Consider the following 20,268-nt stretch of genomic DNA (forward strand, 5'->3'; position numbering starts at 1 on the left):
CTCCAAGCTCGTTTGATATTGCTGTGCCAATAATTAATTTTTCATGTTATCATTATTTTGTACCTGTCACTGACGGAGAGAATTATTGAGGTGATTAATCGAAAGATGTTTTATATTTTTACTAACTGTGCTATGAAATTTCTTTACCTCACTATTGGGCCCAAATGTCGTGCCCCACATGATATTTTATTTTAATGTAATTATATATCAATGCGGTAGGTGCTGGTGCCTAAGTATCATTCATGTGGATGTTCATTATTTCACAAATGCGTTCCATTAATTCTGTAGCTAAGTGACACTGATAAGAGAAGTGCAAAATTTCACAGAGAACTGCAAAATTTTCGGACGACCAGAGATGAAATAAAATTTGAAAGAAAAAACTAATGCAGCAGATCTGAAAAAATATCGATAAAAATATTTTTTTAATCCACTCTCTTCATGTTTTTTCTTTACTGTATTTGAAGACTGCGTGGCGACAGAAATATGAAATTCCATTCGTCTCTGGTAAGAGAAATGGAAGAATAAAAAAATCATAGGATTTCCAACAGAAATGTCTAGAGTTATCTGTGTGTTTTTATGAGTGCGGGCATTTTTATACAATAAAGTTGAACCAGTAATAAAGAATCTTATGAAAATTTTGCAGGTCCTCTCATATCCCGGGACATTCTCCAAACATTGATATTCGATAGAAATTGACTTAACTCAATCCCTTCGCTACTGAATTGATCACATTTCTTGGTGAATTTGCGATGCCTGTTGCGCATAGAAAATACTTTCTAGAACGTTCGAGTGAAATTCTCCATGGTCTAGTCTACATCTAAGTATAATTTGTCATATAGTATTAAATATTGAATAGTCATATCACGTATCTATTGATAAGCGGAATAAAAGATTTCTATAATGTCAAGGCAACAAGCACACATATCTATCTTCTTATTCTGACTTATCGCTGACGTGATTGAACGAATGATGTACTTGTCTCGCATTTACTAATAATAATAATCAGTCATCTCATTATCGCCAACAGCATCACTTAGAGTATGAAAACAATTCATTAATTTAATCGAGCAAAGATATTAAACTTCATTTATTTATTTCACAAACAATTTATTCTAAATTAGTTTACCCAGAAAGCTAAAATACTTGTATATTTGTTCTCGATACAAAAGTGCAAATAAAAAAATAAAAAAATTTATAATGTATTTTTCACCGTGGGTTTGAAATTCAATATTTTTATGCGAAAAAAACTAAACACGAGAAAGAGAATAAAGTAAATGACAAATATCAGACCAAATTGTAAAAAAATATTTATCCTGGAGAATATTTGTAACACCTGAATAAGAAAATGGTGATCGAACAATTGTTGAACGAAAAAATATGTTCGTCGATCATTTCAAGAGAAATTGAAGAAATGAATAAACATCAATTGAACAAACTCATGAAAGCAAAGACTATAGACGAGTGCCAAAAAAATTGGAAACAATTTTTGAGAGTTTATATGTATGCAAGTGTGTCTATATTCATGCGTACTCATAAGAGCACTGACATACAGTCTTAACAGCAGTAGATCTTGAGAGAGATGAGAGAAAATTAATAGTCGAGTGATAAAACGTTTGGAGGCGATTTCAAGTGAAGGTCGAGGTGGTTTTTACAACCAAAAAATATAGGAACGATAACAAAATATTTATGGAGACCCTTCATGTAGCTCTCGCTTCTTCCTACAAGAAGGGCACTCATAAAAATATTACTATCTCTACGGACACTTAAAACTTAACATTTCCACTGCAATTGCCAGAAATTTCGTCTTTGAAAATTTATTATTTCTGAAAATCCATTTGCATTTTCATTCTAGCGCAGAGGAATTGAAAAGCCTGTCACTTTTTTCCTTAACTTTACTTCAAGATTTTTTTTTCGAAAAATCCAGTGAAAAGGACAAAAATGGCGAGTTTTTGACTTTGAATATTTATGTGCCATTGAAAATTAAATCAACCTGAAAAAATTCTGTCTCACTGCCAATGAAAACCCATAAATTTTCCTGACTTCTACTTGGAATTTCATAACCATTTTCCCCCTAAATAGCATTCCATATCACTCGCATAAGAATTACTATCACGTCTCCATAAAATTTCAGAAAATTTTTGGAAGTGAAGTCACGTAAAAAATGAAAGTCGTTATTTTATTTTAGAGGGGAAAATTATTCAATAAAATCTCAAGGAAACTCGTCTCACGTCTCATCACCAGACTATTAAAATCATTAATTCGTTTTATATAAGTATAATTCTTCTATCAAAGATTTCGATGTTGAATATGTGAAATGTTGAAGTCTCACTCCATACAGTGCTTATAAAATTATCATCATAGTAAAAATTAACCGTTGAAACTCTAGATACTAGGCAGAATCATTCCTATCTATTTGGTTTGAAAATGAGACACAATATAGATAGGGAAATACTTAGAAATCAAGTACGCTAGAGGAAAAATCGTTCGTCTGTCATTTGAGTCTGTATCTTCACTAATATTGAGCTTGAATGCGTGGGTTAGCTGATGAAAGGGCGCCCAACGAAATTTTGACCAATCTATTTGTCTATATCATATTCTCTAAGTAATTTCAATCGTCTATATAACATGTGAAACTTCAGACAAGAGTTTTTAAAAAATTGATAAAACTATTGTACTCCCTCCTATGCTGCTTTTTTACGTAATCAAACATCTTGCATATTCGTCATAATCATATGTGTGAAAAGTTCAAGAGAAAATTCAATACAGACGACAGAAATTATCGTTAAGGATCACAGGATTTTATTTTCATCGAATTTCAATTTAATTAAGATTGTACGAAAGAAAAATTCAAGTAAATTCCTTGGCCATTTAGATTAATAAAATCTCTCAAGAAGTTTAAAGAAAATATCACAGAGAAATCAGTTTTTTTTAAAGAAAAATGGAAATGTACTTTATTACTACTAAATATACCATTAGAATAGCTATCGGCATCCCGCGATGAGTGCATTAGAATTTTCTCTTGAATTTGTGCATCCATGCAGTGCAAATTCGACATAACAATTTTTTAATTCTATCCACAGAGTATAACGCTACTGAATAATGTTGACAGTGTCACGTGAATTGTTTATTGAATCAAAGAATAAAAAGAATATATAATAAACTAATTAAGAATTTTTATATGAAAGCTAAATTCGCTATCTGGAGTATTTTTGCGATCCTTGTTAATGACCTGGTTTGTTGAATCAAATATAAAGGGAGGGGTTATAAATAAAAAGGAACGTTACGACGAAGTAAAGGTGAGAAAATGAGAGTAAAGAGGGAGAGAGTGTGAGGCGAATTATATTTGGTGCAAGAGCCCAACAGCCGACTCGGGTGCTCGAGCGGCCCTGAGACCCCCTCGAGTGGATTCTCGAGCCTCGCCTCCTTGAAACATTACTAAAAATATAAAAAAGAGAAAATGGAAAAATAATACTAATTGTCAGTTTGCTTATGCATGAAGCAGAAGTAAAAAAAATGAAAGAAATGAGAAAGGTGAATCATTTACATTATCTCTTTATTCGCACTCGCATGAAAAAAATTCAAAGAAAGTCACAAAGGATTTACAAGAAAATTCTTGTTACCTGATAGTTAGACTTGATTATTTTTCGTTACTGTGAAAAATCCGCAGATTTCCCGAACATTTTTTTTCAATTAAACCGCAAATGTCTAATAGAGATTATTTCACGAAGAAATGTAATGAACTTTCCAATGAAAGTGCAATGGAAATTGAATAGAATTTTCGGCTATGATATTACAATATGGTTTAAATTTATTGAATAAAAAATTGTATTGGGCTTGGCAAAAAATTCCTCTAATTGGCATTTTATTCCCAATCATCTTTGTCGCATAAATCTTATTTTGCAACCCTCGGGGGAATCCCGTAGAGAGCGTTCCAGTAAAATGCAATGAACCGACTGCCCACAAACAGAATAAAAATCACGGAATACAACACTATGATAAAATGACCGTACTGTCATGTTTTAATGAAAAAAATGAATTATTATTTAGTCGTGAGAGATAAATTACTTTGTGAACGTTAGTGGAAAATCTCACGCGAAGCAGGTGTCTATTCACCTGCAAATACATTCTTTAATGATGCTTCGTTTTTCTATTGTCTTTTCTATCATACATCCGGAAGCGATACGGTCCAGTAAATCATCTAGATCATATTGCAGGTGTGCATAGAATACAGTCATGTGTATAATTTTCACATGCTCTTGGTAACAACCCTAGGTTTTTCCCCTACACCAGGAGGTGCGTGAATATATGAACAAACTGTGCTTAGAAATTAAAAACTATATCTGGGCAGTATTTGCTAATTTGCAAATAGCTTAAACATGCATACCTAATTAAAAAAGAACTCGATTGAAATTATCTGTGCCTTTAGATAACGTTTGAGTCACTTAACGTTTGAATTATCTGCAATTCACTTACTCCAGTCGAAGTTATCATAATTAATGACGAATCGATAATTGTACGCATCACTGAAGGAGGAAGATAATAAAGTGAAGTGAATCAATGCATATATTAATAAATTGATGAATAACTATTTTCCCCACATAATTATTCCAATAAACTGTGGCACAAATTGAATTTGAATTGAGTCTAAATTATTTGGAAGACATTGAGAGATTCAAAGACCCTTTGACTTTGGTATCAGTCTCTGAAGCAAAAAGTGATTTCTTTTTAATTAGAAATAAATACCGTCAGTGAGTATTGTGTTCGGATGTAATAGTAGCAAACGAACAAATCAATCGTGAGATCTAAATGAAATCCGTCAACAAAGTGATCCCATATGTCAGTAGAATTCCGAGACCGTCAAAGAGATAAAACTGACCTACATAAAGTCGCGAGCATAATTGAAGGGGGATCCGCCTTAGCAAAAAAAAAGTCACGTTACGAAACCACTGAACCACGCCTTTTCCCCCCATCTCCTTTACCCACCATACAAAATCGTAACAACTTTTGAAAGCCGAAGCCGTAACCCAAATAAATTTCTTCAGCGTTGAGTAAATCTTGCATGTGATGAAGGTCCATTGGGGGTTGATACCGGTTGTCTTATTACGTCAAGGTGACCGGCTGACCAACGAATTCGTCAGTTTCTCGAGGGGGATTACAAGTACCACAATGTAATCATTAACGTTTGTGCTTCTTTCCCCTCGTTCGTTGGCATTTTTTTCGGACAATCGCCTACCTCTTGAAGGAGTATATATAGGGGATTCGCTGGAGTCCAGGACATCATTCCAATTTCGTTCATTCCGACGACACATCGAAGGGGTTCAGCAAATAAATCAACCATGAATAAGGTAATTTGTAAGAGAAATTTCTAGAGATTGTTGTTGCGGGGGTGAGGGAGAATTGATTGAAATGAGAATATTAGTTCTATGGGGCTCTATTGATTCAATAGGGAAGCGGTTGAGAAAAATATTTAAACGTCAAGAGCTGGCTTGACCAATATTTCGATATCAATTCAAGTTATAATTGGAATTTTTATTAATTGTCTACCGATTGAACCGAATTTGCAATAGAAAGAATCACTAGATATTTACTGTCCAGTAAAATCGGGGAAGTACTCTTAAAAAGTTTAATGGGATACATAGAAATAAATTTAAAGAACTTAAATAGAAGAACAATCTTCTAAACTTCCACGAAATATTGATCATCAACTGACCCGTCGACGCAGATTGATAATCCAGAACATTTTTTCAGTTCTTCATCGTTCTCACCTGCTTGGTAGCCGTCGCCAGGGCTGGCTTCGCTCCACTCAGTTACAATTTGCAGGAGCCCAGTATCTCCTCGCAGTCATCAAACATTCTCAGAAGTCCTGGAAACCTCCAGCAGATCTCAACCTACTCAAAAACCGTGGACACTCCCTTCTCTAGCACCAGCAAGTCAGACGTTCGTGTGAGCAATCCAGGTGTTTACCAGACTCTGAGCTACGCGGCTCCAGCCCACCTCCACTACGCCGCTCCTGCTCCAGTTGTCCATGCTGCCCCAGCTCAGCTGCACTATGCAGCCCCAGCACCAGTCCTCCACGCTGCTCCAGCGCCCATTCACTATGCTGCTCCAGCAGCAGCTGTCGCCGCCGCTCCCGTCCACTATGCTGCGCCAGCAGCAGCTGTCGCAGCCGCTCCCGTCCACTATGCTGCATCAGCACCAGTAGCTGCCGCACCCGTGGTTGCCCACGCTACATTCTCCGGGCTTGGATACTCTTACGCCTGGTAAATTCCCCTAGACTCTCGAAGACTCATACATCCGATTGTATTTAATGTTACAATTCTATTTTGTATGTAAATATTGAATGTATAAATAAACTCGCTAAAACTGTTGTGTGCATAAACTTAAAGTGAAAGTTTATTCAGTTCACTGTAACAGAACCAAACCATCTTTCATTTGGAGTGACAAGTAGAAAGTTCCTAAAACCGTTCGATCAATTCTGCTGTAGAATGGAAATAGTAGAACCAGCAAGACTCGAAGATACGGAAAATTTTTACATTTTGTGGCTCTCATGTGGTTCATAACTTCACCTTCAGATAGAAAAAATGCAGAAATAAAAGCTTTTACAATTTGGCTCACCAACATTGTTGCCATTCTCTCTATATAATCAAATGACTTCATTCGAAAAGTCTCGTATCGCCGGGAAACGCCTGCTATTGCAAATCTTTAAACCTCACCATCAACTCCGTCTGTTTGAATGGGATAAAAATTCACTCAAAATAGTTGTTAGTTTTTTTTATTTAGATTTTCAAATGTGAACAATACCTCAAAAAAATCACATAAAACATTTTCCGGCTGTAAAATCGATCAAAATAATCATTCATAATTACTCTCATACTGTTGTACCCATGACTGAGTCTCTTCAGACTAGCTTGATAGTCCTTTCAAACCAGAGAATTCGTTGCCTCTCTATACATACATCAGGTGCCATCGCCCATCATTTTACTATCGACTAAATTAAATCGAGAAAAATAAATTTTAGCAATTACATCCACGATAATAATAAAGAAAGAAACATTGTGAATTAGTCAAAAAGCATCGCAAGCGTGCAATTTGTCAATTGATTGGGGCTGACTTTAGTAAAAATAAAAAAAATTCAATGTGGTATTAAAAATTGACAGATTCCGGTTCACAGTCGAAGAAGAAAAAAGTAAGTGAAGAAATTAATTTAAAAATAAAAAAATTACATTGACGTTGGAGACCAAAAATTCATTTCCCGCAGTTCCGAGGGTTTAGCTTGGAACGTAACAGTGGCTTGCATTATACTAGCCTTGGGAGTTATCTCCTCTTTACCCAAGTACGATAGATTCTGTGAGGAAATGGATTTTTTTCTGTTTAACGTCTTAGGCGGTACCACCTCAGCAACTTCATCCTCCTCATCAATTTTATTCCCAATTGTTTCCCTCGATTGACTCAGTATACTACCCAATAACCATCCACCCTGATATTTTTCACGATCCGGTATGAACGATCCCGTGAAATAGCGATTGCTGTGGCCTCGTCTACGGCCTTTAGGTGATCCCTCTGGAGTGGACGTTGGCGATGATATTGGTGTCACTGGCAATGATTGGCTGCCTTTACGAATCATCACTTCATTTTTTTCCATTTTGGAGTCCATTTGACTCTCTGATTTTTTATTAAGTGTTCCCAACATCATACGAGTGGCCACGTTGACGATCGACTTGCCACACAACGCTGGCTCACCGTGAAATCCATCGTCTGTCCCTTGAGACTTTGTTTGAGGGGATTTCTGAGGAAACTGATGGCCGTTTCCGGTGCGCTCTAGATTGAGGAAAAAAGATAAAAGAGTTATTTCCGTCGTACAAGATCAATTTTGCAAATTGAGATTAATACCACCCTGGTATTAACCACACCCAGGCATGGACAAGTACTTTGGAGATTTTTCTTACTGGTGCACCGCCTTGTCGTTACTTTTTAAGTCCGGAACATCTTGTACAGGAGGAGACATTGTGGCGATAAATGAATAATTACCTTTATTTCCGGCTGGGACGTACGGCTGACACGGCAGTGGGTGCTTGCTAAAATCAATCTCTTTGATGTTCGATATTTTACTGGCACCACTCGATACTAATGATTGATCATATTGACTACTGCTATCATTCACAGGTTTCGACTCATTGAGAACTTCATTGAACGGCCGAAAACCCTCCTGTTGTTGTGTAGAACTAGCAGATTTTGGGTATCTGATGCAGAAAAAACTGTCGTCGTGAGAGGGAGGACTGAAGGTGCTCTGGTCAAAATCGAATCTGCAGAAAAATAAATGTTCATAATCCCCAACAGAAAAAAAAATAACAAAACAAAATAAAATAACAAATCACCGGTTAGGCACAAAAAAAAACAACTTCGGGTTGTTCTACGGGGTCAAAAACTCCTCACGTCGCTGATTAACCCTTCCTTCACGTCTACTGAATTCAACTAATTAACATGCAACTGTCTACTATCGTCCTCAATTTGTTGGCGAGACCGCCAGAGTCATTTATAGAACGACGAACAAAAAATATTGCTCGACACAAATCAAAACACGCGAAACACAAAACTCAATATTTACCAACAGCGCTGAGTACTTCCTCGTCATAAAAATAGACGAAAAAAATTATTCATTCAGTTATGAAGTGATAAGTCAGTAGTGCACTATTATTTCCTGCAATCTATTTGCGCATTTTTCCGAAACAACTGCGGACAGTACCGAGAGTTAATTCCGTCATCAAACAGCTGAATGAAAAAGCAATGCCAATGATTCATGGCGCGTATTTTAAAATGATACGGGGAATCATTAGATATAAGGAAGGAAAATTAATTAAAAATTTTCAAGAAACAATGATTTGAAAAGGGTCCTTTTTTAAGAAATTATAATTGCGATGGTGAAAATAATTAATCGGTCGAATTGTTATGCGGAATTTTCCAATGACATTCCGCGTGATTGGCCAGTAAAGGAATAATCAGCAATAGGAAGCTGTGGATTGAATACAATTTTATATAGTTGTCTATTCTATTGATGTAAACTTAAAATCTTGAACTTTAAAAATGGAGACCCCATGATCCGACTTGCGAGGAATTTTCTCATTTTCCAGGCGATAAGTTTCATTGTGGATTTATTGATTAGATAAAAGGTACTCACCGACTATCAACTTTTCCTCTCATCCACTGCGGAAAGGATATTCCACTGCCAAGCGAACGGTCTGGCGGCCTCGACGAACCCATTGTCAAGTGTATTAAATCTTCACTTTTATGTGGCTTATGTCTTTTAGTTGGAATAGTACGAAAGTTTTTAATTGACACTCTGTGTTCTTAAGTTTCTCTCTTTTCTACTTTTTACAATTAATTGGTTCTTCTCTTTCGAATTAGAATTATTTATGAGGTGCACGTGAGTTTGTTCGGGTTAATTGTTGTACTCATTGAAGTTATTTAAATATGCTGTTAGTTTTAATTAATTCGGAGTATATAATTGTACTTTATTTGTGTAATGAAGAAGGTTCTAGGAGTTCGACATCACATGCACCATTCTACTTATCTGCAACAATAGAAGAATCGATTATGGATTAAATTGTGCGTCGAACAAAAGATGCAAAAGTGGGACAAATGTTGACGCTAGAGATGTTTATTTTTCTCCAGGAATAGAACGTCGTCAGGTTGAAAAAAAACAAGAAAAATAAGTGACTCAGACTTTCCTTATGATTTCAGTTGATCCGAAGGAATTCAACTCAAAGGGAGGTCAAGGAGATAATAACTTTTTGACTCTACATTCGATAGTATGTTCTTCCCTCGAAAAATTGTGGATTTTGTTATGAAAAATTTAAATTATTATGCTAAGCATTGAAAACCTCCATTCTTTCATAATTTATAAGGAAAAAATTGGTTATCTACCATAAAAGTTCTGACCAAATCGCTGAAAGGTGAAGCAGTTCCAATTATTCCTTGACATATAACAAATTTTTAAGAAGATATCTCCTACCGAAAAGTTTGACAATTCGGTTAGTGAGATCAATGGAGCAGATCAATGTATACATATACATATTCTCCATTTGTCAGGATCATTCTAAAATTGTTTAATTAAATGCTCACTGTTTATGCCAATTTGTCCTCCCATTATTAAAAAAGAAGTCCAATAAATTCTCAACATTTTGGTGCAATAAAAACAGCTCCAAGAACATTACGTCAGATGCATTGCGAGACTCTCAGTTATTTCAAAATAATTCTTATAATCGTAGTAACGCCCCGAAAAGGTTACTGTTTGACAACACTAACACCTCATCCATGCGTCGTAGCAATTGTCCGAGCGAGTAACAAAGAGCGTTGTTAATAAAACATTAATGGAAACTTCCAATTTACCCTGCTTTTTCTGCACATCGTTGAACTCTCTGCACAATTCCCCATAATATTCACTATTGTTTGTAGAAAATTTGGATTTTATATAAAACAGCTGTGCAGTAATGCAGAGCTGTATACTTATGGAGTTTCGGAATAGAATTTGTGTGAATACGAATTTGTGGTAGGAATTAATAGTGGAAATGATCATGAAGTTGATAACTCTACCTAGACCTTCAACAGCATAAGAAAATAAGTGGAAAAATCCATAATGGTAATGCAGTTTGAGATCAATATCTACAAAAAAACGATTTTTTTGCCCTGAAATCAGGATCGCCATGTAATGAACATGATGAAGGTCAACAAATGAGTTTTTGAGTGATAGAAATGAACTTTCGACAAAAACAAACAAAATTCATCCTAAAGATGACAATAGGCGACTCCATCTGGTGTCTACCTCTTCAGCTGCGTTCCAACCATTTTGTATCGTCCATGGATAACATATTTTCGCGCATGCGCGGTATAATTATAATTTCAACGTACTCCATTTTTCCGGCGCTGAATATCTCTTCCGGTTTTTCGTGCGTTAACCTCCCATCGTAGGTGAGTTACGGTGAAAAATAATCCGAATAAATCTTGATAATAAACCGTAAATGAATGTTTTTTGAACATTTCTAATGAAAGTACTATTCACGGTCGTCCGATTCCATATAATATTTTTGTTCTCGGCATTATGAAATTATATTCGTTTGCCAGTGTATAAAGGCCCATATGAGATCTCAGCGCCGACATAGCCTCTGATATACTCATGTCATGTGTTATAAACAATAAAAAGTTTTTGCTAAATCAGCCAACCGTGACTGTTACTGACAATCGTTGAAATAACAAGGGAACAATTTTTACACTTGTAATAATAGAATTTTTTTTTCTCATCAGGAGTGAAGACAACATGAAGTTAAACAAGCTCGTAACCTCCTCAAGAAGGAAAAATCGCAAACGCCACTTCACAGCACCATCGCACATCAGACGTCGTCTCATGTCCGCACCCCTGTCCAAGGAATTGCGACAAAAATACAATGTCCGTTCCATGCCAATCCGCAAGGACGACGAAGTGCAAGTGAGTGACTATTTCAATAATAATGATAATGCCATAAGAGGAGTTCTTCAATGGAGTGATAATTGTTCGCAATTCGATGAACAACATCCAGTATCGAAATCGGGAATATTTACTTTACAGCAGCAATAAGCCTTGCTATAGATATTCCATGTTCAATAAAAAAAATCGCACACTCCAGTTGAAGAATTCATCTATCACCATATCTTCAAAATGATGATCTAAACCATTCACTGACGATTCGACAAATGTCAACCAGCAGAGAGGTACCCTCAAGGTTTTCTTGGGGAGTTGTTGATCTGCTGAATTGGCTGTCGAATACTGCAGAGCAATCGGCACTGATTTTATTATAAAATATAAGACTATTCGCTCATGCAGCTGCGATTTCAAGGATTGACGACTAATTCTTTTTTTTCTGTTCGCTTAAAGGTTGTAAGAGGCCACTATAAAGGTCAGCAGATTGGCAAAGTTATTCAGGTGTACAGGAAAAAATTCGTCATCTACATCGAGAGAATCCAGAGAGAAAAAGCTAATAGCACTAGTGTATATGTGGGCATCGACCCCTCAAAGGTATTTATTCTATAGATAATTAGAGTGTTACAAGGATTCTTCGTTATCACACTCAGTTGACATTTGCACATCTGAGCAGAGGGAAAAGGAATTGCATGTGTTATTGACTCCTCAGAAAAGTTTTAAACTTTAGTAGGTGGAAATTGGGGATGTATCAACTCTTAAGTTCAATTTCCAATACACGTATACAATAAAAAATCCAAGGCTCCAATGAAATTATCTTGTTCTATTTTTAGCGGAACTGAATTCATAGATTAACAGTTTCACTCACATGATGATCTAAACCATTCACGTAAAATCGGAGTTTCGCTCAATTGATGAACGGTCATCAGGGTTTTCCTGTTGATTAATTAAATTAATTGAATCGATGCCGATTAATGTAGAGCGATTGGCACTGACTTTATAACTTTAATAATCGATTGTTCATTTCAATCTCAGCTCAGTCGATAAATTGATCGGGTCCGTTGTTTTTTCAGACTGTAATCGTCAAATTGAAAATGGATAAGGATCGTAAGAAAATTATCGATAGGCGAAGCAAGGGACGTGCTGCTGCTCTCGGTAAGGACAAAGGAAAGTACACCGAGGAGACCACATCTGCTATGGAAACATCATAAATCTGAGTGTTCTTCTCCTACGTATGCGCATTAATAAAAAAACCATAAAATTTTCATTGATTTAGTTTATTTCTTCTTTCTTCCCCTGCTATTTGTCCAATCATAACAATAATTTGATTAAAAAATTGTTTTTTTTTTTTCATAAGGGTTTTAAAAATAGAATAAAATCATGTTAATTATGCTCGTTTTAAATCCTTAAATGTATAGAAACAAAAAAAAATTGTTTCCCGAAGATAAAATTCACTTTTTTTGCAAACAAGCCAAACTCTGCTCTCCTCCACTTCTCCATCGTATCTCTCCAAAGCATCAATTATAAAAAGCCCTATCCTTTTGAAATTTGTTCAGCCACATCAGTCCGTTGATAATCAATATTATTCAATTTTCTCATATAACGATATCTTACGCAAAAATAGTCACACGCAATTTGTGCATGAAAGGAAATAAATTGTTTTTTTTTAATTGAATATTATTTACATCCATCTCAGTATCGACAAACTTATCGTTTGGCCGCAGCTAACAGTTGTAGAATATGTAAAAATAAATTAATGATATCGAGATAGATGTTGATCGCAGCAATGATGTACTCCTCTGGGGAGAGGACATGCATCAGCATGTGGGTGTCATAAATAATGAATACGGAGAAAAGGAGAGCTCCACCAATACTCATTGCTAGCTCCATGACTGGACTTTGGAGGAATAGTTGAATTATTCCGCCGACTAGAAGAGCAAAAAGCCCAGCAAAGAGTCTAGAAAAAAAATAAAAATATTGAGTCTTCTAAGGTTACTCCCTCAAGTTCGATTGAACCAGACTAGAGCAGTATCAGAATATATGAACCAGAAAAATTGAAACTGTTGTATTACCCAAATCCCAAGAATGAGAAATCTCGTTTCGACTGGAAAGTGTAGACAGTCAATCCAAAAACGATAGCCATTGTTATAAACATTGCTTCGAGGACTACAGTGACGTCGAAGAGGGTGACGACGGTTCCCACAGAGTAGGACAGTACGACCGTCTATAAAAAATATATTATTTGAAAGAAGAATAAATCATCTGATTGGAAGTTGGTAAATCATAATTGAGGGACCCGAATGGACATTTCTTTGAAAATGTCAGTGAATAGCCCTCCATTGGTTTACAAGATAGATAAAAAGTAACTTCCTGGTATATTTTATCATTTCATGAATAATTTCACTCAAATGAGTGGACTTACAAATGCACCGAGCAGAATTAAATTAGTCGGATGGTCTCTTCTCTTGAAATGAAGGGCAATCAGGATTGCCATGGTTCCAATGAACGATATTCCCACCATCCATGAGCTGTTGAGTAAAATTTCAAAGCACGGTAATAATACATTCATTATGATTGGAGAATAATTTTTACATGCATCATGAGGTGTAATAATGAATAAACGAAAATTACTTTCGCTGAACGGTAAGTTTAATGGGCTCGCATAAAATAAAAACAGCTGATATAACTACTGTGAGCAGCAGCTGGATAGAGATGAGCCCATACACCTTCCGCAGAAATGCTGGAACAATTAATTAAAATGTTTATTGGGAAAATTATCTGATGCTCGTAATAATTCAACTTTAATTGGGATATTCACCCATGCGGATTTTGATGTGCGCATTGTGTACATTATTGCGATATGCAAAATCATTTTCTATATTGCTGGATGAGTCCTCTGATTTTCCTCCATTTTCCACGTCCTCTTGGGCCAACAGTAACGGCACGTTAGTCATTATTTACCTGTAATTGAATTAGTAATGACAAGTGCAACGTGACATTTCAATCTCCTAATAATAAATTTTAATTGGATATCCATTTTATTAATTTCGCACGTGTCGTATATCCATTTCATTTTTTTATTTTACTGAAATCAAATTAGTTGTACAACGTAATGTCTGAAATCGTGGTGTACAATAGTTTAGATATCAAAACCTGACAATTGTACCTAAAGACTATTTAATCTTTGAGCAATGCCTATTTATTTTTTCACTAAACGGCAAACGTGATTATGAGTCACATCTTTTATCACATTTTAAATAATTTCCGCCATTATCGCTTTATCGTAAACAGACAGGAACAACGACACGTCAGTGTTTGGCAAAAATAATTCCTTTAAGAGAAAAATTGTCATTAAAAAATTCGTCCCGATAAACATTCTACCTTGTGATAAATAGAATGTAGTGTCTCACGTTAAATATTCTCAATAATTTGAAAAATTTTAGTACAGAAAACTCAACTCAGAAGGTTACCTTAGGACTTCGGAGTGTCATTGGTGAAATTTCAGTGCTAAATGCAGATCTTTGCCACTGAAAGCCACATTCCATAAGAATTAACAATTTACAAACCTTGTCTTCGGTAATTTCCGTAGAACTCTAATTATTATATCCAATCCAATGAACTAAACAAATGCACCGTATGTCGGTTGTCACTCAACCTTTTCGTGTTTTCTTCTTCCTTTACAGGTTGGGTAAAGTTTTCAGGCGACGATAAATGTTCAGAATACCACTACGTCAACTGACTTATTATATTCCGTATGCGATCACGGAGACAACCAATTTTTTTTCCTCGTGATTGTCCCAGAAAAATAAACAACGATTTCAGATTCGAGAGAAGGGGTAACCTCTAATCGGCGGGAGAATTCGAATTGGAAATGTCGTGAACGTAGTCATACGATGTTTCCAATTGCTTCGGAGAGAAAATAATATTCAGGAGGCGGTCATGAGGGTTCAAAAACGTAAACTTTTAATGACATTTAATGTTTATTATTATGTTGAATATCTGTAAATGGAACATGAATTATACAGGTTCCAAGTTGGAAATGAGGCCATTGCAAAAATATTTAGGTGAATTCCTTCTCACATTATCTCTGATCATATTTAATAGTATTTACAACTTTTTTTCTTCTCTTTAATGAAAGAAAAAACAAAAAGTTTCCTATAAGTAGGAAAATTAGAGCAACAATTAGTCAGAATCTTCCATCATTTGGGCATAGAAACTCCTTTTCGAAATTTGAGCTTCGTCGTTATTCCCCTTGTTTTCCGATTCTGACATAATTTCCTCATGCGTTACAGTGGGAAGATCTTCACATTTATAAGAGCTTTCTGACAATCTCTTTCTTCGCTTTTTTGTCTTGTCTTCCACGCATGAATCATTCGGAATATCAATCAAGGACTCCTGTTCACAGAATAATTTCCTGAGCCTCTTGGACTCCTTTTTATCCTTGATATTCCGTCGATTCGCAATGTTTGACTCATCATGTGAATGCTCCTGATCTTCGATTGCGTCCTCTTCGTGTGCTGCGATGAGAACTCGAGGCCTTTTACATTTTTCACCACTGCTGATTCTCTCTGATTCATCTGATGTTGCACTGGCACGTCGTTTTTTCCGGTGACTATTGGAGACTTGTTCTCCTCGGACTTCGCCCTCCTCATGTTCTATCCTCGTTGACTCCAGTAGATTACTGGTCGATGTCTGATCTCCGAGGACTAACGGATTTCGAGACTTGATGTTCTTGGGGAATGGCACGGACATCCCTGGTTCTACTTCAATCTTAGGTGTCGTCATGATATCATCCTTGAATTGCTGCCTAACGATGATGTGATCCACGGGTTCGATGATTCCTAGAAATGAAAGATGTCATAATTGAATTCAAGCTGTCACAAGTGAGATATTTATTAAAACAAATTCATTAATTGTATCACCTCTCAAACATTATCAACTTAAGAAGTGGCTACATACCTGTTTTATACCGATTTCTCTTGTCCCCGCGATGTAGAATACAAGACATTGCCGCGGCCTCTTTTCTTTGAATCTGGTATCGACCTTCGCCAAAAACAATCTTCTTCTCCCCCAGCCGCAACCTCTGGCCCACCAAATTCCGTTGCAATACGGACTTGGGAATTTCCATAAGATAAATATCATCATCTTCTCCAATGTCCCCTAGAGTGAAGGATGGAACCGCCTCCAGGGGAACCATATGTGTTCCTTCAATAAACTCAAGGATGTTGGTGGGTCTCGAGCGGACTGCACCCTCTTCCCCTTCATTTTCCAGTCCGGTCTCAGACTCCAACTGCTTCCGCACCAACAATTCCGCCTCGAGAGCATTCTCTTTCTCCTCACAGCCACCAACCATTTGATTCCCCTGAGCAGGGAGATGATTCAAAACATATTTTAACGATTCGGATTCAGTAGCAACCGCCAGAGACCTTCGTTTCTCCCTTCTCGCTCTTTCCCATTCCTCATCTTCCTGAGAACGACAAGGAAATGCCGAGTCTGAAGCCTCGTTATCATTTCCATTAATGCTATAACTGTTCACCTGATAACCAAAGGACGAAAAATTGTTGTAGAGATCTTCATCTGAGGTTTCTCCGTACCGAACTCTGACCTCATCATCAGACTCATGCAGAGATTGTTGGGCTGAACCTGGCGATTTCGGCCCCGTTGATCTAGACACGACCTTCTTTCCAGCTGTTGGACTTCCCCCAGAAGACCGGTTATTCCCATTTCCGTTCTCTCGATTCTTTATTATAAGATATTTAGACTTTACGACTTCTGTGCAGGTGATCTTCAAATTCGCGATTTTCTTCGATGGAGAGACTTCAGCTTTCTTCTGAGTTTTACTTTCTTCAGCGTCTTGGACTATTTTCTTTTCCCTCTTCTTCGATGCAGAACAGCCTCCAGTGTTTTTCTCAGATTTGAGTTTCTCTTCTCCGAAATTTCGATATTCTTGGGGGGAGCTGTTCTGGGACTCCTCATCGATCCCAGAATCAGCTGGAGCCACTGGGAATTCATCCCCAGGTCGAGACGCATCCCCATCTACACTTGACGTTGGCGCGTCAGGGGTGTTGACTTTATTCTGAAGGACATTTGAATTGTCCTCCGTATTTTCAACATTTCCGAGTGACGACTCGTCTGAAACGTTGTCCAATACAGCTATCAGGTTCCTCTTCACGTCTTCAGGAGTTTTAGGACTCGTGACAATCTTCTTAACTGATCTTGAAGGAATCGATGCCTTTCCAGTGGATTTATCTGTGCCTTTCGAAACTGAATTATTCGATTCATTTATTTTTTCGACGACGTTTCCTGAGGCTCTGAATTCTTTGAATGAATTTTTTCTTTGATTAGTGGGAGGACTCGCTGTGGCAACGAATCTCTCATCGTAGGCTTTCACAGCATTTTCCACATATTCTTCAAGGTTTTCGGTTGCTTTCTCCTCTTTCGCATCAAATTCTTGAGTGAATGTGACGACAATTGAATCTGTTCCAACAGAAACACGGTCCTCCCTCTCGTTGTTCAATATGCCCAATTTTGAGTCTTCCACGTTGGACATATCAGGGACTCCATTCATCCCCAAATCATCAGCAACCTTCTTATCTTGTAAAGAATCATTCTGACAAATGAGTGAATTTTTTACTGGAGACTTTGGAGAGTGTCTGCGCTCAGTGTGATCATTTTGGCTGTCAATGTAACTAGACGAGTCAACAATGCTCAACTGAGAGTGGAAAATTACTTTTTCTTCTTCAAACATGTCGTTATTATCCATTGAGTTCTCTCCAGAGACGTTTGAAGGAAATTCTGGACTATTCGCCATGGAATTCTCGAATGTCTGATTTTTTTTCTCCTCTTCATCACTTATATCGCAGTCTGATGTTTGGGGGGTTCGAAATTCGGCATCAGTGCTGTAACCTCCGGGTGTCTCCTGTCCATTCGTCGAACCATCGGTTGAGTATATTTTACTGGCATCAGTTGCTAGATGAGGGTCAACACCGTTGGAAATCATTCTTGATATTTTTTCGAAAATGTGACTGTTCACGTCATTAGAGGAATTGAAATTCTTGATTGCTGTTGTATTCGTTGCTATGATTGGAACAGTATCAGTTCTCTGCTGAGGTGTTACTATTTCTTCAATTGATTCATGAAAACCATTTGAATCTCTTTTGTCCGAAATAGCTCGGGACTTTACGGATTTCTCAAAAGACTTAGAATTTTGGGATTTCCGTTTTTCAGTTGCAGTTGAGCATTCAAATTTGTTGGATGTATCCTGAACAGCCAAATTATTTTCTTTGAGAGACCTCAATGTCGAGGTTTTCCTGAGAGATTTAACGGGGGATTTATTTGTTGTCATTGGAGCTGGAGATTTTAATGCCCCCGATGTATCAAGATTTGTGTTTTCCTCCAAACTAATTGTCCTCGATCTTAGCACCCGCGTAGAACACTGATCATCTTGGGATGTCCCTCTTTTAACTGGAGATGAAGACTTCCAGTTTTCTGACCGATCAGTAATTTTTCTCGACATTAACTTTCGCCTGAGGGAATCAACATCTACAAATTTATTTCCTTGATTTAAAGTCGAAGACCTTGGTGTCTCTAACTCATCAACAATCGAACGTCTTTTCTTAGCTATAACCTTGGATCTCGTTGAATATTCAACGGCTTCAGGTTTATCTCCCTCTGTCAACATTGAGGAGTCTGATTGGTCTGATTCATCATCAACATCCGATTCTTTCTCACCATTAACTGTCCTCGACTTCGATTTTCTTCTACGTAATTTATCTGGAAGCTTCATTCTAATTACACTCGACGAATCCAAGTCCCCTGATTCCTCCTCAACATCTAAATTTCTCTCTCCAACAATTCTCCTTGACTCGGAATCTCTCGTGGAGGATTCATCGTATGATATTACTGATTCATTACCGACATTAGAATCTCTCGATCCTTCAACATCTTGACAATTCCCTCTAATCATACTTGACCTCAATGACTTACGACCTGCTCTCCTTACTGGAGTTTTCGTAGCTAAGGGATATTTTCTGGGTCTTCCCCTGGATCTGTTCACAACAGCGACTGGAGCTTTTTCCCATTCAGACTCTGATGCAGTGGTTTCTGAATTTTTCCGTCTCTTAGGATTATCCCTCAATCCATCCCTTTTTCTCCGTCCCGTGTGTTCCCCACATTTTCTCTTCGGTTCGAATTCATCAGCTGAACCCGGAGACTCCAGTATCATCTCCTCTATGAGGCTTCGAAGGGCAGCATTCTTTGAATTGCGGGCCCCACCATGACGTTTTGATAAATCATCAGTTACATCAGAATCACTCGTCTCTTCGTCCTCCGACAAACTTCTCAGAATCGCTGTTTTTGCTTTAATATAGTTAGCATAGGAAATTGTGTTATTCACATGCTTTCGCAAGTGATAGTTCAGCAATTTTGTTCGTCTCTTTAATTTTTTTTTTGCAGTCAAGAGATGAATCAGGGAGTCACCCTCCATTCGCCGGGGTATGGTGTTTTTGACTTTCGTCCAGGTTATCTCGCATTTTACACTTCCAGGCTCTGGTCCACAATACATCTTGACACGTTTCAATTATCATTTGATGATTTAGTTATTAAATTCACTCTCACTGGTGCAAGTTCACGAGGGGATTATCGATTGTATTTGCAGGATATTTTGGAGAATTATACACAACTGGCAACACGTGTTCAGGAACATCTCTTCTTTTGCACGCACAAAGGCCCATTGATGAGTAGTTTACTAAATTTCAGTGGTGGGGGACGTAAATGTCAATAGGAATCATGCAGAGTGGGAGAGAGTACAAGCAGTCAGG

General features: G+C 37.2%; 5 protein-coding genes across 7 annotated transcripts; 2 read left to right on the forward strand and 3 right to left on the reverse strand.

Moving 5' to 3' along the window:
- The first annotated feature begins 110 nt into the window (after nt 1–110).
- On the forward strand, nt 111–6,352 carry LOC135173080 (pupal cuticle protein C1B-like). The gene is made up of 2 exons (XM_064139709.1): nt 111–5,345; nt 5,749–6,352. The coding sequence occupies exons 1-2, from the start codon at nt 5,337–5,339 to the stop codon at nt 6,262–6,264; spliced, it is 525 nt and encodes a 174-aa protein (XP_063995779.1). The 5' UTR covers nt 111–5,336; the 3' UTR covers nt 6,265–6,352.
- Nucleotides 6,353–6,756: 404 nt separating this feature from the next.
- On the reverse strand, nt 6,757–10,568 carry LOC135172985 (uncharacterized). 2 transcript variants are annotated; one of them, XM_064139562.1, is made up of 4 exons: nt 10,387–10,568; nt 9,176–9,568; nt 8,029–8,303; nt 6,757–7,818 (listed from the first exon to the last, which is right to left on the reverse strand). In XM_064139562.1, the coding sequence occupies exons 2-4, from the start codon at nt 9,256–9,258 to the stop codon at nt 7,220–7,222; spliced, it is 957 nt and encodes a 318-aa protein (XP_063995632.1). In that variant the 5' UTR covers nt 9,259–9,568; nt 10,387–10,568; the 3' UTR covers nt 6,757–7,219. The 2 variants fall into 2 exon arrangements, with proteins under 2 accessions (XP_063995632.1, XP_063995639.1); XM_064139569.1 differs by lacking the exon at nt 10,387–10,568 and adding an exon at nt 10,120–10,283.
- Nucleotides 10,569–10,811: 243 nt separating this feature from the next.
- LOC135173089 (large ribosomal subunit protein uL24) lies at nt 10,812–12,716 on the forward strand. The gene is made up of 4 exons (XM_064139721.1): nt 10,812–10,965; nt 11,299–11,479; nt 11,906–12,046; nt 12,523–12,716. Exons 2-4 carry the CDS (start codon nt 11,312–11,314, stop codon nt 12,658–12,660), a joined length of 447 nt encoding a protein of 148 aa, XP_063995791.1. The 5' UTR covers nt 10,812–10,965; nt 11,299–11,311; the 3' UTR covers nt 12,661–12,716.
- On the reverse strand, nt 12,537–15,183 carry LOC135173045 (protein lifeguard 4-like). Of its 2 annotated transcripts, none has more exons than XM_064139633.1 (6): nt 15,016–15,183; nt 14,268–14,410; nt 14,081–14,189; nt 13,872–13,977; nt 13,522–13,673; nt 12,537–13,406 (listed from the first exon to the last, which is right to left on the reverse strand). In XM_064139633.1, exons 2-6 carry the CDS (start codon nt 14,401–14,403, stop codon nt 13,157–13,159), a joined length of 753 nt encoding a protein of 250 aa, XP_063995703.1. In that variant the 5' UTR covers nt 14,404–14,410; nt 15,016–15,183; the 3' UTR covers nt 12,537–13,156. The 2 variants fall into 2 exon arrangements, with proteins under 2 accessions (XP_063995703.1, XP_063995711.1); XM_064139641.1 differs by lacking the exon at nt 15,016–15,183 and adding an exon at nt 14,920–14,940 and having other exon boundaries at nt 12,711–13,406.
- On the reverse strand, nt 15,014–20,218 carry LOC135172908 (uncharacterized). Its single transcript, XM_064139416.1, has 2 exons — nt 16,409–20,218; nt 15,014–16,290 (listed from the first exon to the last, which is right to left on the reverse strand). Exons 1-2 carry the CDS (start codon nt 20,010–20,012, stop codon nt 15,632–15,634), a joined length of 4,263 nt encoding a protein of 1,420 aa, XP_063995486.1. The 5' UTR covers nt 20,013–20,218; the 3' UTR covers nt 15,014–15,631.
- Nucleotides 20,219–20,268: the final 50 nt, after the last annotated feature.

Source organism: Diachasmimorpha longicaudata, chromosome 1, assembly GCF_034640455.1.
Source record: "Diachasmimorpha longicaudata isolate KC_UGA_2023 chromosome 1, iyDiaLong2, whole genome shotgun sequence".
NCBI classification, from domain to species: domain Eukaryota; kingdom Metazoa; phylum Arthropoda; class Insecta; order Hymenoptera; family Braconidae; genus Diachasmimorpha; species Diachasmimorpha longicaudata.

Bases quoted from the DNA above. Each gene is read 5' to 3' on its own strand.
- LOC135173089 (XM_064139721.1), top strand. From the start codon at position 11,312: ATGAAGTTAAACAAGCTCGTAACCTCCTCAAGAAGGAAAAATCGCAAA. The intron at 11,480-11,905 runs GTGAGTGACTAT...GTTCGCTTAAAG, and splicing joins GCAAGGACGACGAAGTGCAA to GTTGTAAGAGGCCACTATAA. The intron at 12,047-12,522 runs GTATTTATTCTA...TTGTTTTTTCAG, and splicing joins TGGGCATCGACCCCTCAAAG to ACTGTAATCGTCAAATTGAA.
- LOC135172908 (XM_064139416.1), bottom strand. From the start codon at position 20,012: ATGTATTGTGGACCAGAGCCTGGAAGTGTAAAATGCGAGATAACCTGG. The intron at 16,291-16,408 runs GTATGTAGCCAC...TTTCATTTCTAG, and splicing joins GAGAAATCGGTATAAAACAG to GAATCATCGAACCCGTGGAT.
- LOC135173045 (XM_064139633.1), bottom strand. From the start codon at position 14,403: ATGACTAACGTGCCGTTACTGTTGGCCCAAGAGGACGTGGAAAATGGA. The intron at 14,190-14,267 runs GTGAATATCCCA...TAATTGTTCCAG, and splicing joins GCACATCAAAATCCGCATGG to CATTTCTGCGGAAGGTGTAT. The intron at 13,978-14,080 runs GTAATTTTCGTT...TTTACTCAACAG, and splicing joins AAACTTACCGTTCAGCGAAA to CTCATGGATGGTGGGAATAT.
- LOC135172985 (XM_064139562.1), bottom strand. From the start codon at position 9,258: ATGGGTTCGTCGAGGCCGCCAGACCGTTCGCTTGGCAGTGGAATATCC. The intron at 8,304-9,175 runs GTGAGTACCTTT...ATTTTTCTGCAG, and splicing joins AGAGGAAAAGTTGATAGTCG to ATTCGATTTTGACCAGAGCA. The intron at 7,819-8,028 runs GTAATTATTCAT...TCCTCAATCTAG, and splicing joins CGTCCCAGCCGGAAATAAAG to AGCGCACCGGAAACGGCCAT.